This window comes from Anoplopoma fimbria, chromosome 2 (genome assembly GCF_027596085.1).
Source record: "Anoplopoma fimbria isolate UVic2021 breed Golden Eagle Sablefish chromosome 2, Afim_UVic_2022, whole genome shotgun sequence".
Taxonomy (NCBI): domain Eukaryota; kingdom Metazoa; phylum Chordata; class Actinopteri; order Perciformes; family Anoplopomatidae; genus Anoplopoma; species Anoplopoma fimbria.
This window is the reverse complement of record NC_072450.1, coordinates 21,929,924-21,948,619: the sequence shown is the minus strand read 5'-3', so window position 1 is coordinate 21,948,619 and position 18,696 is coordinate 21,929,924. Positions and strand designations below refer to the sequence as shown.

Here is an 18,696-nt window from a genome sequence, read left to right as displayed (position 1 = left end):
AATGTCATTAGCATTACCTAATATCACTTACATACTTCTGAGAAATAAAGAGGAAATCTGAATTGTTTAAGAGGATGTTAAGTACCCAAACAGAAGAGAGTAAATCAGGTAACTGAATATTGTTAGCAGGCAGTTGTAGTGTAATGGCTTAGTGTTTACAGGTGATCAAATAACTTTAAAAACAGATAATACATTTATAAAAATGAAGCCATTTTCTAAACCAATAATAATATACCTTCCAGTGAAATACATACTGCAACTGTTTATAAGTAAGTACAATACAGTTAAATGATCTGAAAATATAGATTTTCTGTCTATATGGGGTGGACGTTTCCTCTAGCTTTATAAACTTATGAAGCCGACAAAAATAATCTGTGCAAAGTAGTTCTCTTAGTGCAGTACATTAGCACTTTCTTAGAGATAATTAAATGTGCAACTATAAAGTGGCTGTAAGAACTGCTGTTTCCTGAAACCACACTGATATGACCAAACGGGAAACCAGGTATACTGCTATCACTGTACCAACCAATGACAAAAACTGTGTAGCCTGCATACAAAAAACCTAAAAAATATGTTTTTTGTCATTTAATATCCACGCATGCACACAGTAAGACTTTTGTCTCAGCCGGAAAAGACTAATAGGGCAAAATGGGTGTTCTCATTTGCACAACTCCATCATACCAAAGAAAAGAAAAACAAATTCCCCTTTATCTGAAAAATCAGATCAGATGGTTTTTACTTTCTTAAAGAGAAGTTTGTTCTTTAAAACCCACTTTAGAATAATGACAAATCAACACATTTTCTTTTTTTTTCAGAAATGTGAAAGCTGGTTCAGTGATGGCACCAAGCATTCTTTGGGGGACGAGCAGGATGCAGCACTGCAATCACTTCCAGTCCTACGGTACCATACCACACAGAAAGCCATTCTCGACAGGTTTCCAGAAGCTTCTACATGTCCAGTTAGGCAACAGCAGTAGAACTTGCTGTTAAACATACTGTACGTATAGTATAAAAGTCAGTGATCAGGCCACACTCATTCATTATCTCCATTGAGTCTGCATTGCCCAGAGTGGGAGTGTGAGGGCGGCCATCACCAGCAGTAGGGAGGGTCTGCGGGAAAATGACTTGCCTGCGGCTGCTGCTGCACGTTCATCACTTCTGTCTGCTCCAATTACAGGAGCCTCTGTTCCAATAAAAACAAACTCTGTTGTGCAGCCGTCAGAGCAGCCGCTGCCACTGCCAGAAGAACTGCCTTCGTCACCTACAGCAAACAAAGAAAATAAACAAAAATTGAAATGTACAAAAAAAGGAATATCGTCACAAGCAGCTATTAATTTGGTTCATGGCAAAGGGGTGTTGAGAAAGCCCTGGCAACACCAGAAAGTGGCACAGAGAATTTCACCGTGCCACTTTCCTAGAAACATAAGTGGGGTTGAATTCGGTTATTCAACTTGCTGATTTGGATTGGTTTCCTTTATATCAGTACAAAGAATTGCAGTATTTTTTTTTGTTCAGTGCCGTTCCTTGCTTTTCTTTTAATGAATAAAATACTCACCAATTCTGATATAACTGAACAATAACTTCGAACAAAGAGGCATCTCTCTGTATTGTCTAGCACACAACTATGCCACGCCAGGAGCTGCCAGTTGCTCCTCTTGCTTACACTCTTGCTGACACAAACACATTACTTGAAGCCTGACAAGATTCATTTTTGTATGATATGTGATCTCACGATTCTCGCATGATCTCATGACATCGCAAGAATCAAGCTGCCGTGCAAGGTAACTTTATTACTGATAACCTTAATAACCACTGGAAGTGTGTAAGAAATTATAAATTATAAGGAGAAGGGGGACCAATGAGGCTGGATATGTTCGGGGCCCAGATTGTCAGCGACGATGGTGATTTAGTAAGGTTTTCGGGAAGAATTTATTCAAATTAATTGACTTCACTGCTAAATTTCTTCTCCTCATAAGTGCATATGCAACCTGGTCTTTGCAGGTGACAGAGCTAAAATAGGTTTCACATGATTGTTAATGGCCAAATATGGCGGTTATGTATAGCAGTGTGTGCAAAAGGTAGATCTAACACCAATGGTGTTCTACAAACAAAGAATAGTATATACACGGCATAATGTTTACTTTTTTCTTATGAAGCCTGCTTCTGTGAGATATTAATCTATGCAAAACAACTTGTTTCTGCAGTACTGGATTTCTTGTGTCGAAGAAAACAACACTCCTAACAAACATGACAGCTTCAAAAATGGAGTTGTACTCAAGTTAGTGGCAGTAGTCATGCAGTCACACATTTCAATTGAAGCTCAAATAATCCACCATCTTGTCAGCTGAATGTGATCCATAATCAGGAGGACAGAATGGTTTCTGTCATGGCAGCATTGGAAATGTACATCTTCCTAAACATAGCCTTGGCTCTCTATCAATGTCTGTGTCACCATACCTCCAGCAATTTCCTCTCCTAATGTCAGTCTTGCCTCAGTGAAACACTAATGCATCCTGTTGAGTTGTATGATGAGTTGCTACATGAATGTTTCTTATTTCGAAATAGTTTACAGTTTATATTTCCGCGGGGGTATAGTGTGTGTGGGTGTGTGAGTGTGGTCCAAATCAAAACTGACAGAAACCTTTTTCTCTGTATGGTACTTCAAATTATTATTATTTTTATATCGTCTCCACCTGCACTTGCAAACCCCGGAGGGATTGGAGAACTTACTTGAGTCCTGGAAGTAGATGTCATTTCCATTGTAAGCGTTCTTTAGTTTGTTGGTCATGACACGTAGAGCCATGATCTGCTGTCGTATCAGTGTGTCAGGCCTGGTGATATCCACATCCACTTCTGGGTTGTTCACCTGGTTGGTTAGACCCTCCTTCACCACTTCAGGGAAATATCTGAACACAATCACACAGTACCAACTTGAATCACCTAAATTCTACATGTAGTATCACTCGAAGCACTTTTTAAATGGGCCTTTATTGGAATATTTTCTAGATGTATTACAAAATGATGGTTGATATATCTATATATATATATAGATATATCTATATCTATATCTATATATATATACACACTCTCTCTCTCTCTCTGTATCTTATTTTTATATATATATATATATATATATATGATACAATTAAAAAAAAGTTAATTACAGTAAACTGAAATATGCAGAAAAAATGTTTCCTTGATTTCACTATAATTTGCCTTGCAAGAACTGTATAAAAGTAGCAGTCTCTACAAATCATTTGAATGAATCTATGAAGCAGAATCAGTGTCACTGAATCTGTTTCAATCAACTACAAGATTGCTGACAGAGTTCAACACACTGCAACTTCAGGAAACATAATAATAATAATAATAATAATAATAATAATAATAATAATAATAATAATAATAATAATAATAATAATAATAGACATTTAAAAACACAGATAACCGCAAATGAAAAAAACTTCTCGTCTATTTATGCAATGTTTATTTAATTTGCTTGTGTTTTCTTTGTTTGCAGCATATGTGGTGTCAAAGTGGTGTGGATGTTCTTTTGATTTAGCAACCAGCACTTTTGTTTTGTTCTCTTATGTGTCTGTGTCTGTATAAATTGTGGAACTTCTGTATGATATTGGTGTAACAGGCTGAGAACTCACAAAGTAGTCCAACTGAAATGAGATGAATTCATAAAATCTAATCTTTTGAACAGCAGCTGCTTAAATCAGGCAATACATAAGTGTGTAATCAAGCTAAATAGTCTATTTCATTGGGAGTAATTGCATTTTACTACAGAGAGCCCTTAATGTGTCTGATGTCTGCAGTGCAGTTAAAAAATGCTTTGCATGTGTATCATTTCATTTTAGCCATTGTTTTGTATTTTTACACATTGTTATACTTATTGTGTATGTGTGTTAATATGTCACTATTGAACCATTTATTTCACATTTAGTTTGATAAGTTTCATACAAAGTGAGGTTTGCAAAGTCAATGTTTAAGTAACAGGAGAATCCGCTGAATTCATTAAACACTACTTACATCGTTGGATTTATACTGACGTTTAATTATCAATGGACTATGAATTTGCCTTCTAGATTTAGAGTGATGCCTAAAAATGTTACTGGCACAAACAAAAGAATTAGCAAGTTTTTTATTGCACCATCTGGTGATTTTGTAACTTGGAGTGGGACAAAGTGATGGGGTGATACATTTTCTCTGCCAGCGTCCCTGGTTCACTGTCAGAGAAAACAACTCACTGTCCAATCTACTGCATGGCTCGGCAACACTCTAAAAGCTGCAGTGGTGATAAGAGGTGTTTGAAACTCCACAGTCCTCTGGGTATTAGAGCCTTCGAGCTTATATTAAAGTTCTCCATAGAAGCACTAACTATTGTACATACAAAGAGACTGATAATCTGGGAACACAGTGTGGCTATTTTAATCCCTGGCAGGCAAAATGTGATAACCGTGGAGTGGGGTGACTTTGCTGTGGTTATAAAGAGTAGCAGAAGTCCTCACCTGCCCTTTGTGTGGCTGTTCCAGCACTGATCCTCGTCAGACTCTGTGAGCTTGCCCTTGGCACAGATGTCATCTGGCAGGTTGGACCAGAACCTCTTAGACTCTTTCAACTTCTCTTTGATGTCAATCACCTGCCATGGGCCAAAACAGAAATATAATATATTAGGGTTGATAATGTTGTATTTTAAAGGCTGAGGGGTCAGGGTGAGAAGTGACCCAGAATTTATGTAGTTTTCAGAATTTCAAATTGATTCCACTACTTTCAGTTAAAACAGGAAAAGATCCTCTATGATACATGCTCTAGAAACAAAAAAGAGAGATAAAACAAACACAAATACAGAGGACTCCGATAGCTCCATCTCTGTATAGGAGTGTGAAACATTGTGATTTTAAACATTCATGTGGCAGCAAAAGTGTATGTAGTTGCAGTACCCCTTCTGTTAATTTATTCTATCAGGAGAGAAGTACTGTTTGGACTGCTCTGGGTTCTTTTTTTCCCCATTTTGCTTCTTGTCCACTTCTATCCATATTGTGTTCATCTCTGATTCATACAAGACAGACTTGGGATTTCAAATTTGATATTTGGCATTAGCTGTCACCCCCGACTGATTCCATCTGGACTCAGCAAGAAGTTTGAGGGGGTGACCAGCAAACAGGCGAAAAAAACCCCAACCAAGAGGACTCATCGTGTACTGAAGCACATTGTGTGATTTTTGTCATTCCGTTCTTTATGTATGAAGCTAAACCAGCAGCCTGAGAGCTTAGCTTAGCATGAAGTCTGGTAACAGAGGGAAACAGCTAGTCTGGCTCTGTCTGAATGAAACTAAATCCGCTAACCAGCACTTTTAAAGCTCCCTCATTTATAAACAATATATTAATTTAATTTATCCATACAAAAGAGAAAACACAAGTTACTGTTTTTAAATAGGAGTTATAAGATGGACTGTTTCCTGGCTGCAGTGACTTCCTGGAATGTCAGTCAATTCAGCATGGAAGACTAGTACAGCTACATAAAACAGCCTGTTCTTCTGCTTAAGAAACTCAAAACAAATACACTGCATTTAGATACCAAATATAACTTTTACTACAGCCCCAACACATTACTAAAGCTAATACACATCAGAGGATGGGATTAGCAATGGGGGTTGTTATTGTGTTAACTCAAAAAAGAAAACAACTTAAATTATTAGTGCTTGTTGGGTTTCGATCTTAAGTCAACAAACATGTATCTATGGGCGAGTTCAAATGTGTCAATTGTCAGCTGTAAATCATGCGGGCATTCTGCATGCTGAAGCAGTGTGATTTGTGGTTGGTGGTTCGTGAAGGTTGTGGAGGCGACTGCTCTGCTGATTAAGGCTGGTGGAGGGTCAGTTGAGAGATATTGGACGCTATCAGGTTAGTTTGACCATGCCTGAGGTAAGAACCCAGTGAGCAGCAACACTTCTTTATCTTGGTGTAGCCTGTGGTTCATTCAATAAAGCCCGTGCTGAATAGAGTAAACACCTCATACAGTATAAATTAGCTCTGCCTTCTTGAGGGTGCTGAGAATTTGAAAGGTTATATAACTACTTTCCCATTATGCTAAATATTTAACAATCTCACACATTTGCATGCGCCAGCTGTTCTGTTCTGAAAATTATCCCTCACTGAGATTGAGAAATGTATTTAGTAAAAGGTGGGAAACGGAGTGGTCAACCTTGTGTTGTTTCATTTAGGACCACTAACCCCTTCTCCTGATCACGATGCAACCTAAATGACAAAACATGACAAACTAAAGGATTTTAACAGTTTTCATTGGATTTACATATTACAATATCTTCTCCTTATAAGCATTTCCTAGACTTATTTTACTGGGCTTCTTATACTGGATTTGCTACATTAGTATTGGATCCGGTATAATCCTATTGTAGAATTATAATCCCATTGCTGCATATTGTATTTCTGCTAACTGCTACAACTTTCTGTTCATGTTTTTCCACATTCCCACCTACAGCTCTTGCTGCACTCCCTGCTGTCTGACGAATATAACAATTATGTAGAATATCTCCTCCTGAGGTTTATTTCCCCCCTAACTATGTCATAAGGTTTTTTGGGCAGTTTATGCTGGGTTGGGAACTGTTGCTGTTGTGGGTCTGGAAAGCCTAAACAAACAAACTTGACTTGACTACAAATAAAGTGAGTTTATTCTGCCTTTACAGAATTAAAACCATACAGCATGTTGCTCCAATGATATTTATTATCTCCTTAAGTATCTGACAGGTAAGGAAATATTTCATTTAGTTCTGTGCTTATCAATCATTAGCCATGGATGCAGCAGTGCCACCATTTTCAGACTACACAGAAGCTGCAGCAGCAGAATAGGAACATTTAACTTTAACTATACATTGATCAAAAAAGTATGTAGATATAATTTTTTTTTCTGTGAGTTGTTTACCAACCACTTGTACGGCTCATCCCTGCTTGTCACCATTTTTCTGATGCAATGTTTCATGCAGGTAGCTTAGTAAAGCTAGCTATGTAGGGAAATTATACAAACTTTACAATACAGACTGCAAAGCCGATTGGTTAACTGTTTCTCAAACCAGAGGAAACCAAGCCCCCAGGAAAAGTGACAGCCTTGACGCAAATTTTACGTAGTTGGGTTTTTGCGCATTCTTACTCAAATAAGTAGACTTGATCGAGGCTGTTCCTGCATAAATACTTTTGTTTGTTTAACCTTGTAGTTTGAAGTGAACTTGGGCACTTTTTTTTCTTTAAGAATAAAAATAATCACAAAAAGCCAATTCATACATTCATTCTTATCTTCTACAAATTTATGATTCTCAAAACCTTGAAAAAAAGAATATATTCACTGCCTTTTTAGTTATTCTTGACCCTCCAGTTACAGTTAAAGCCCTCATTATTCATTTAAAGTGCATGTGGACCAGTAATAGCCGAAAAAAGAAAAATGCGTGCGCGCACACACACACACACACACACACACACACACACACACACACACACACACACACACACACACACACACACACACACACACACACACACACACACACACACACACACACACACACACACACACACACACACACACACACACACACACACACACACGACCCTCATCATGTCCTAGCTACACTGGGGATTTGGGAGAGTGCATACAGTGAAGCTTCAGGTCTTAACAAGACATGAAAGGGCCTCTACCAACAGGATGCCACTGCAGGAGACTGCCCTTACATTTGATGTGGTAGTCCTGTCATGGAGACACCAAAGCTGGTTATGTTTAACACATCCTGGTGTGGCTGTGATTCATGATGGCCCAAAGCATCCTGGCACTGACAACAAAATATAGATCAGATCAGAATGTGCTTGGTTGTTATACTTCAACCACCAAATTTTACCACATTTTTATGGTCTATTCTGAGAGCCGAATGTGTGCGAACAGGAATATTTCAGGTGAGGTGGAGGCAGCGATGATGAATATATCTTCATAAACATATAGGTAAATTAATCCATTTATGATTCATTTGGGAATTGATGCCTAAGAAAGTATAATGCTGTTTTGTTCCATCTGTATAGCAAATGTGCAGTCCACATAAACAGTGTCAACAGTTCATTATCAGAAAAGCCTGTTTCACTGCACTACCACAGCAGTAAATAAACACTTGTTCAAAAATAAATGCAAACATATACACGCACACATAAGCACACACAGACAATGCACCAGGGGTGAATTGTGCAGACCAAAATCTAACCATGACGTTTGACATGAGCGCCCAGGGCAGTGAGTCTGACTACAGCTATGAAAATTAACTCTTTCACAGCATCAGTGTTGCTGCAGCCACAGGATTAGATGCAGCCGAACATTCAGCATCTCTCCTCGTCTCACTGGCCAAACCGGAGTTCACAGCTGCACTGCTTTACACAAACCTCCAATTAACTGATAATATCAACTACAAGTTAATTGGTGGAAGAGATCAAGAATAGTGATACATATATCAGATACCGATATTTGTAACTTGGACTATTGTATCTGTTTATTCTATCTATCTTGAACCCGGGGGAGAGTATTCACACAGAAAGCCCATTCTAACAGAAACATTTAGTAGTTGTAGTGATCGTGGGCGTCAGAGTATGTGACTGAGGGATATAGGTTGTGGTGGATGAATGAATTCAATCATTGGCTTTCGCCCAGGAAACTATATATACTATATTAACTATACTTTATATTGTTACACTTTGTTGGCTAATTATTTTCAGATTTTTTATTATTGTCATTTTATTGTCATTTTTCAGTCGTGAATGTCTGTATTAATTTGAGCTAGGTGTGCCTAATAAACTGGAAACTGAGTTTAATAACCTCATAAAATCACAGCCCTACTTTCTATCCTCCAACTGCCTGGTTGTCACTGTGAAGACAGGGAGAAGAGCTATAGCTCACAGAAGCAAGCACTGCTTTGGTCTCTGTTAACAACAGGGATTTTTTGCCAAGAACACACAGTGTCCATTAACAAAGCATATCCTAATCAATTTCACAAAAACAATGTGATCCACTATGACTCACTGTGTGCTATCTGGAAAACAGAGTTAATGATAAAAAAGCCTTCAGTCCCCTGGGCAAAGGTCCTTTTGCCTATATTCATCTTTCAAGTCTGACCTAATAATTGAGAGGGCTGTTGGTCACTGGCTTGGCTGTATGGGAAGTTGCACTATGCAGGTATTTCACAGGCAGCATGGAGAGGAGGGAAGATAACACCCCTAAGTTTTTCAATGTACAAATGTTTTAAGAATAGAAATAATTAAAAAGATATCCTTTAACACTTTTCACTGAAAATGTGATTAGTAGCTTTGGGTGATCTAACCATTGCATTTTATAATACTTTTGGCTGAGTCACTCTAGGCGATTTGAGCTTAAACTACACTTTTTCAAAACCATGTGCATACTGCGTTTTTATTATGTGCCAACAGGAAATATGAAACAGGGTCTTGTGACAACATAAAATAGAACATCTCCTCCAAATTTGTAGTTTCAATTGCCAAAATACAAAAAATAACAGAAGCGCATTTTACCATTCTTATCTATTTCCTCATTTCCTCTGTGTACTGCCTGGATCAAAGATTTTATTCAAACAAAGCTTTATTCCAACCAGCCTCCTCCTGGGTTTGTTGAGTCTTGGAAGAGGTGTCAAGTGCTTGTTGATCCATTAGAGCATGTAGGGTACCCTGCAGCAATGCATGTTAATGTAGGTCCAGTCATTTTAATTACGGCTTTAGCAGGTCACATCCACCTGCTTCAGTTCCAAATAACAAACAGTTGACTCTAGTTAGCCCAGCTGCTCTAAATTTAGCTGTGAGCTAAACTCATTAAACATGTCAACAGCAAATCAGACAGAACTCACATAAGTATTGTAAGTCAAGCCTCTCATTTGGTTTTGTTGAGGTTTTGTCTTGAATGCTGATTGCTGATAAATGTTAAGTATATGCAGATGCTTTCTGTCTATCTTAAAATTGCCCGGTTGTCAGTGAATGGAAGTGGAGCCATAGCTCACTGAATCAAGTCTTAAAAATTGGGATTTTCCTCTGCTTACGTCTCTGCTAACAACAGTGATTCTCTGCCTAAGAACACACATGGGCCATTATCAAAGCCTATCTTAATCAATTTCACAAAAGCAAAGTGATCCACAATGACTCATTGTATTTGCAAAGTAAGCATTAATCGAAACCCAAGTATGCACCAACAGCTTGTAAGTCTAATAACTGACTCATACAACAACCAATTTCTTGAAAAATGAATAATAATAAAGAAAGAAAAGATGAATATTTTTTAACATAAAGCATTTTTAAAACAGCAGATGACAAAGCAGTGAAATTAATCCAGCATTAACAAAAAAGGTTGGTTAATAAAATATATTTTTAAATGAAAGGATACTAGGGCACAACTCAGCCTTCACAGTGTACGGTCCCTAATAGATAAATCCCAGTGCCCCCTGATCTGAGTCTAGACAGTCAGACGGGCCTTGCAAAATGATCTCAATGTGTGTTCAGGCACATGTTGGTTTAAAAGCTGAGAACGTGGTTTAAATACTAACAATAGAATCAAAATCAATACAGATTTGCAGAGGAACCCAGTGTCAAAGGCCAAAAGGGAGATGATGTATTTCCTCATTCTAGACCAAGTAAAAAGCCCGACTGCATTTTTTTGAAAGTAAAAACAACTAGCCTCTTACTGTAGTGTGAGTTAGAAAAAGGTTGTAAATGGAGACACATTTATTCTAGAGTTAAAATGAGGGATTTCTGAATTTGTGTTATTGTCTGGCTCTTCTCCCTGGTTTGAGATGGGCTGGGCTCATTTAAAACGTCTGTACATCAATCAGAATTTAGGGACATTTGAATTAAAGTGTGACGTCAGTTGAAATTTGTTTGCTTATGTTTCCAGAAGGTTCTTAATCAAATCTGATAAAACCCCCAATAGTTCCATGAACCACATTACATGTATTTTTCAGATTACTCTCCTAATAAATAACACCAAAGGATATATTTTTCTTTGTTTAACCTTACTTAGATCTCGCTTATTTAGTTTTGAATATTTAACATCTTCATAGCTGAGAAAAACCAAAAATGTACGATTGACGTGTGAACATTGCTAATGTGCAATTATTTTGTGATTGATAGTAGTATTTCTAGTGAGAACATGTTCATTCAAAAATATGGGTTATATGTTTGGATTTCATGGGCATCATTGGTGAATGGTTAAAGTTTGGTAAAATATTGGCGTTAAGCATTTATGGTCTTGAGCATGAAGGTGAATGCCATTTATTTTAAAACAAATATCTGTGACCTCAGAAGAGTTGATGGTGAAGAGTATTCAAAAATATTGACTTTTAGCATTCATATGAGTTGAGCACTAAGGTGAAGGGCATCCTTTAAAAAAATATATATGTGACCCCAGAATAGATTAGCCTGTAATTGTCAGTGATGACACTGCATGTGGACAACAGCATTGTAACTATTCAATAGCATACTGAGTGATAAAAAACAGTCTGCAGGAGGTTAGCTGCATGGCTGTTCTATAGTATATTTAAAAAGAAAACAAAAAACCCCCCCTGCTATCTTAGTCTGTAATTGAGGTTTAGGTTTAGGCAAGGACAATAGCCCTCTTTGCATTCTGATGTCATTTTTAAAGACATGGGACTCCTGGATGTTTGTATTTAAGAAGTAGTATGGTTTCATCTACCAGGATATAATGTTTCTAACTGTGGAATCACTGATCATCAAAGCTGATGACCAGGATGACGGAGATGCTTTGGTGCTATTCACAGCATTCAGAAGCTACATTTTTTTAACTAGCTCAAGCTATGACAAGTACAAGATAGCAGCGAGGGAGAAAGTAATAGCACAGAGAGAAGTCTAAAGGCTCAAGAGGATGCAACTCTCTGGCCAAGCCATCAAGAATATTAAATCTGTTTTGCAGTTGGATTTATTAGAGGTGAAGCGGATGCCACTGAGGTGTTGTGTCAGGACCAAGAGCCTTAGTACTGGTGTTTTTGTTTCACAGCCGTGGTCAGTATGAGTTCTTAAAATAAGGCAGAGATTCTGGTAGGATAAGAGGAGCAGAGAGGAGCAGCTTGCAGGAAGTTACGCATAAAGTCTCTTTCAACTGCCAAATCGACTTTTAATTCAGCTACCCAATATAAGGGGTATTGCACACAGGTATTGTTACTGATGCAGACAAGGATTTAGATAAACATTTGTCCTAATTAAATGTAAAAATATGTTTTTGGGGCTGTAAAGGCAGGGATTTCTAACTCTCACAAAAAGGTTAACCGTTAATGTAATATTTTCTGATCACGTCTACGGCTAATTATGTAATTTGTGGAGGTTTTGTAACCACAATAATATGTCCCACGCATCTGTTATTTCCAACAACAGGTAGTAGGTATAGTAAGTATTCAATTCACAACCTGTCCCCATGACAACTGCTTTTCCCAATAACCTTTATAATTTTTACAGCACTGTGGGTGTACGTGTTTGTGCACTTGTTATCTATGAAATTATACTTGCAATATAGTCATACGAGGATTTGCTCATATCACATCATATTAACTGTATTATCTGTCAATAATAGGTTCTTTTTTAGAAAAAGTTTTAGACACTGATCTTCTAAAGTGAAGCTTCAATGGGAGCAAAGTAATAAGAAACCACAAATTTGGATAATTTTAGCTGGCGATTTTTACAAACTGTAAATACAAAATATTGAGATTTCCTCAAATGAGAACCATGGCAAATTTTTACTCACATTCTTCTTTTTTACAAAGAAGTAAAGAAGTAAGTAAAAAAAAAAGTGCATTATGGCACTGGCTTGTGTCTCATTCAACTTGTAAAAGGTCAGTATTTATCAGCTGCAATCAATCTTGAGCACATGAATAGATTAGAAACTGAAAACCTTCTAAAATGTGACTGGAAATAGAGAACAAAAAAAAGGACAGCCAGTATGGAAGAACTCAGGGGAAACAACAAGAGGGCATCTGCATGGTGAATCTCTTAAAAACAAAAGGTGCTCTTTAACTTAAAATGCCCAGCTTCTTCTGTCTATCTTGTCATTATTTCTCTTGGAGCAGAGCGTGTGCTCCGTCCTACTCTGACTGAACAGACGGATATTGAGCAGAGGCCAATTGCTGGGTTTTGCAGTTTCACACCAACATCAATGGATATGCATCTATGCAGCACCAATGAACCACTTGACAGGCTTTTTAATTTGAAGTGGTCCTTTTCACCTTTGCTGTATTTTTCAATTGCAATACTGAATATATTGTAAAACGCCATAAACAAAGTTAATATTGTGAAACTGTAGCCCACTGACATATTACTTTTTTATATTGTGTTAAAGAATGGAAAGTTAAAAAAGTTAAAACTGGAGGAAAAAGTTAATTTCAGTGTCTTTACATAATCATAAAGTGTTGTGCTGGGAAAAATAACTTCAGCAACACATTATTCCTTTAAACACTGACATTTTTTCCCCTTTCCTTAACTGGATAGAACAGTGGGTGGGCTGGACTTTTCTCACTTGTTTCCAATAAAGTTTGACTTGTTTTACGAATTTTGACACAAATATAATGACATGCATCACTCGTTTAGTTTCAAAACAATATTACCTGATACCTATTACTTTATATCAAAATTATAACGCTTTTGGGAAAACAAGCATGAAACATAACATAGATTTCGCACGCACGGTTGCACACACACACACACACACACACACACACACACACACACACACACACACACACACACACACACACACACACACACACACACACACACACACACACACACACACACACACACACACACACACACACACACCACACACACCAGCCCTTCCCTTAAAGGCCAATTAAACTTTTATAGTGTAGCCCCACTGTTGAGACACAACACTGGGCTTAGAAGGCATTTCATTTCAGCTATCTCTTTGATGGTCCAGTAGAAAACCACACATATGAAGGTAGCCGGAGAAACAAAAGGATAAATCTTATATGTTGAATATGTATATGCCAAAACTGTAATTGTCTCCAACTGAATGGATGTGCTTATTGGTGAACATTATAATGCATGAGTCATTAAATAAACAAGGTCATTCTTCATTACATCAGCATGATAGACGCTAGCTAAACCTAAATTACATATTATTTTTGTCTTTGTATATTTACTCTCCTATTGGAAACAACTGAAACAACTCATTTTACTATAAAGCAGTAAAATTGGACCTCCAATGATAAGGGTACTGAGCAGTTTTATTACAGCACATCGTGCTAAGCAAACCGTGACCTGACTAATGTAAGCACAGATGGAAGTTTCATACACAGCTGGTTTTGTGTCCCATCCCAAGGGTAAACACACCGTTTGGAGGAAAGGCTTTGTAAACAGATGCTTCTCTGTAAGGTAAAGTTACGAAAGCAACTTTATAAAGAAGTTGGTTGCAGTTTCGATGCATTAATATCTGGACTCAGGCAGGAAGAAGAATCTTAAATCTATGATACAAAATATTCAGTTCCAAACTTCTTTAATTTATGGGATAAATGAGTTGAAATCCCTTGCATGTGGGTGTTAATTAAATTTTTCATTGAACTCTTGAGTCAGGAGACTTTACATGTCAAAAATGCAAATGTGTTAATGTGTTAGGCCATAAATTGACTGGCAAAATGTCCAGTGCATACTGGAACAGACTCAAACCCCTTCATCAGGACAACAGTAATGAGCAGAAATGGATGAATAATTTACAGTTGGGAATTAATCAATATTGATTTACCCGGGGCTAGTTGTAGGCACAAAAACAACAGAAATTACTGTAATTTTTTCCCTTTGGACTTCTTCTTCACTCTAGTGTCCAGCCCAAACATCACACGAGGACACTCCATAAGAAACAAATCATCTGTTACTACCAAATCAAAATCACAACAGTGAGACAGAATAGACCAGAACACTGCTCTAGCATCAGTATTGAAGCATACTGAGCATAGTAACCTTCTGTCATTAAACTTTATGAACCAAAGCAGAAAATGCAAATAAATGGACCAGATACTGTTGCACTGCTGGAAACAGTGGCTGTATTGGTCAATCTTAACCAGAGTTTAGAGTAATGTTATCTTGATAAATATTCAAGGATCGACTGCAAGATCACTGCAAGTCCTCCACTTTCTAGGTCACATGGACACCAAAAGGGGCCACTTAATGGAATTCTGGATTGAACCAGTCTCTCTACACTGAGGGATTTAAACTATATAAAGCGTGGTTAAGACTTATTCTAAAAAAGGAGGAAATACTCCAAAGTGGGGAAGCACAAACTGGTCAGTTCCTCGTTGTGCTCATAGCAATTGGGTTAGCTTACCTCAAACACAATGGTCCTGCAGTTTGCGATTCAGTGCTTTGAATAATGCACTTAATAGGATTTCCTTGGACACACTGCGGTTCAATTCAGCTTGCCTGCCTACCCACATAGATGAGTTGAGCTCAAAAGGCTCTGCTGTGTTGAAGCAAGGTAAACACCTTCTGCCTTAAGGCAGGAGTGCTAACCACACTATGTCATGGGAAACAGTGGTTGCCTAAACAGCCTTCTGATGAGCGGTGCAGCAGGAGCTGAGGCAGATCTCAGTACATGCTGTGGCTTTCTGGCAGCATCTACTGACAAGCTGCTCAGATGGTAAGGCAGCCAGGTTCAATGGACCAGTTTGGGCCCAAATTTAGCTTTGAGAGGGGAAGTTACTCTAATTTACACTGAAATTGAAGATAATGTAATGCCAGGAATGTTTGCTAGAGGGAAGGGAAAATACTGGTACCTGGTTCATGTTTCCTTTGAGGAAATGTGTGAATAATTACAACAAAGATTATTAGATCCTGTCTGTTAGTGCTTATACAAGACAACTGTCACTCACTGCAACATGACATTTAGTGATTGGTTAATTAATCCGACTGTGTCCAGGCCAGCACATTGAAATTACTACAGCAGTGCATAGCATCCCAATGCCTACTGGCCACGCTGTTGGTATTCACACGCAGCAGAATTTTAATTAACTATAGTATACATTTTTATAAGATACAAAGGAAAGATGTTTTGCTGCTCACAATACTTTAGTGGCCCAAAGTAAATCCTAAATGGCATGTCGCCAACACAATTCCCCTGGTTGCCAGGTTTATTGTTCATCATTAAATTTATGTGGAAACACAAAATCAGCACTGTCCTCTACTTTTAATTCCAAGCACAAACTGCAGAAGCCTTCTAACATTCAACAGATAAAATGATCCTGTTTCTATCATGTCTATGTACTGATGATTAAGGTAAACTATGTCACACAGGGAGATGCACACATTACAACTTCAGGCTTGGTGGTCTCAGTCAGGTTTTGTAAATTTGAAAGTCCACATATGTGAGATGTTGAGGGTAAAAAGGCTGTCATTGACGCGCATTACTTCAGAGCAAGTGAGACGGAAAATCTGACAGGAAGTCTTTGTGCCATATCAGTCAGAACACTGTTGATTTGTTGGTATAAATAAAGCAGTGTTATTGTAGTGTAAGATATGTAAATTCCCACAGAAATGAGCAGCAGAAGCCAAGAAAAGCCTGCTAAGATAACAGGCAAAATAGCTGGAAACTACCAAACAACAAAACATCACCATGGTTTTGTAATTTACCTATGCCTACAGCATGAACCATACTGTGCACATCAAGTGACTGTCTCCCACAATAGGTGTCTAGTCCTCTTTTTTTTCTTTCTTATGCAGTAACAGACACATTGACACAGAGTGCTGCAAAGTCTTATTTTCATGATACATTTTTGCTCAATTATGTGTTTTGTGTGAGATTGGAGCATCAAAACCCCCTTTAACCATGAAGAACATTTTTCTTCTAACGCATCAGTTGGTGTGTGCAGTGCTAAATTAGCAAAGCATGAAAGTACTAAAAAGAAGAGAAAGGTAAAAACATGTAAAACAGCAAACTACCCCAAACTAACTGTGAGGAAGTGAAGCAGGTAGGGGAAGGCATGAATGTAATGATAAGCTAAGTGATGAAGCTGCCTTTAAACTCTGAAAAGATAGAAGGTGGCCACATTGATCTGTTGTGTTTGTCCACGTACATTAATCCTAATTCAGACAGGTCTCCGTTGAGCGAACACGGCTGATTACACATCAGTCTCTGTCAGATTTCCATCTCTTCTGACAGACAGAATCACCTCTGGACAGACAGACTCATCGCCCTCTATTAAGCCATGGAGGTGAAAACTGAGACAACCCTGTTCACACCATCTCATTATTTTAATCTCATCATTGATAGCTATTAAATGAAGACTTAAAGGGAAGATTTTAAAGATTAAAAATCAAAAGTGTTGAAATGATTGTAGGTTCCCCAAGCTCAATTTTTAAATGAATAACACTGAACAGTAATTTCTTTATTGGAACATTACATGAACAAAGCCATGTTTGCCTCCCTTCTATGGCCACCAAAACCGCCTAACAGACAGAAAACTTCAGTCCAATTTATTACAGGTTGGTTGTGTTGTTGGACATGGGGCAAACGTCAATCTCAGGCCCTCACTTCTCTCAGGCCAAAACCCCTACGTTTTCAGGTCCCTATCAGAAATAGTTGTGAATGTCTTGATCTATAATTGAGCACACAAGGGAGCACCAATTGATTTGGAAACGATTGCATAGAAAGGTATAATGTTACAAACTGCACAACACAAACCATCATGAGTACCAAATTCTCAGGTGACACTCTTCCATTTTCCATCAGCCACAGTCATTATATTTAATAGTCAACTTCTGACACCACAAAAAGGATATAGTAATTTTCCCCCAGATCTTTGTCAGCACAATGTAGAGTTTAGAGACCCCAACAGCACTCACACCCTGTGGTTGTTACTGCTGCTAAAACATTAGCTCAGCGTGCCAACGATACTGAATTAGCATGCCAGTGTGATTAACTGGTGTTAACACTTGTTCTTTTTTTGCCTGCTGATCTACACAGAAATTGTGTCTATCAAAGAGAAATACTGTAGAGAACCGATCGGCAGTACGTGGCAGAATTTCATTAGAGCTGTAACTGGATCCATTTTGTGGCATGACTCATGGATTTAACCAATTTGGCCGTGTAACCATCGGTCATAATTGGCAGTTGTGTCTGCAATTGCACTGGGCGGAGTGATTTCCTCAATGACTGATTACTCTGGCGGGAAGAAACTTTCATGTGGGAATAGAGATTTCTACTCCCATTCAGAAGCTAAGGGATGTTCGGCTCTGGGTCTCTTTCAATGCATTCAAATTCACAGTGCGTTTCCCTAAATCTCCATAAAACCCTTTAGTCCTCTCAGTTTTGTGTGGCTACAATAACGAATGCACCCTAAAGTGTACGTGGTGCCCATCAACACTGGATTACTGTGATTGATTGAAGAAATAAAACACCCAGCATTTATTTTACACTTCCTGAGAAAAATGGTCATTGCCAGATCGTTTCCTGGCCCTGGCGCTCTGCTAAAACAACGTGAAATGGAGCGTGGTGAAAGGCCTGGGCACTGCTAATGACTCATTTACTTTTTCCCAACTGCATCCTCAATTCAACAGTGCTCACCAACAAACAACCCATTAGAAAGGCTCAAAATATTTAGAAATCTGTCAAAGAAATCAATAATGG

The 18,696-nt window shown here is 38.1% G+C and overlaps 1 protein-coding gene across 1 annotated transcript in view; it reads right to left on the bottom strand.

Annotated features, from left to right (window-relative positions):
- Positions 1-868: 868 nt before the first annotated feature.
- LOC129104341 (glypican-6-like) overlaps positions 869-18,696 on the bottom strand; it is a 126,020-nt gene continuing 108,192 nt past the window's right edge. The window contains exons 7-9 of the mRNA XM_054614980.1: positions 4,515-4,645; positions 2,731-2,906; positions 869-1,261 (exon numbers count right to left, since the gene is read on the bottom strand). Coding sequence (XP_054470955.1) covers positions 1,041-1,261; positions 2,731-2,906; positions 4,515-4,645 — 528 coding nt within the window. The 3' untranslated portion in view covers positions 869-1,040. The remainder of the gene's footprint in view (positions 1,262-2,730; positions 2,907-4,514; positions 4,646-18,696) is intronic.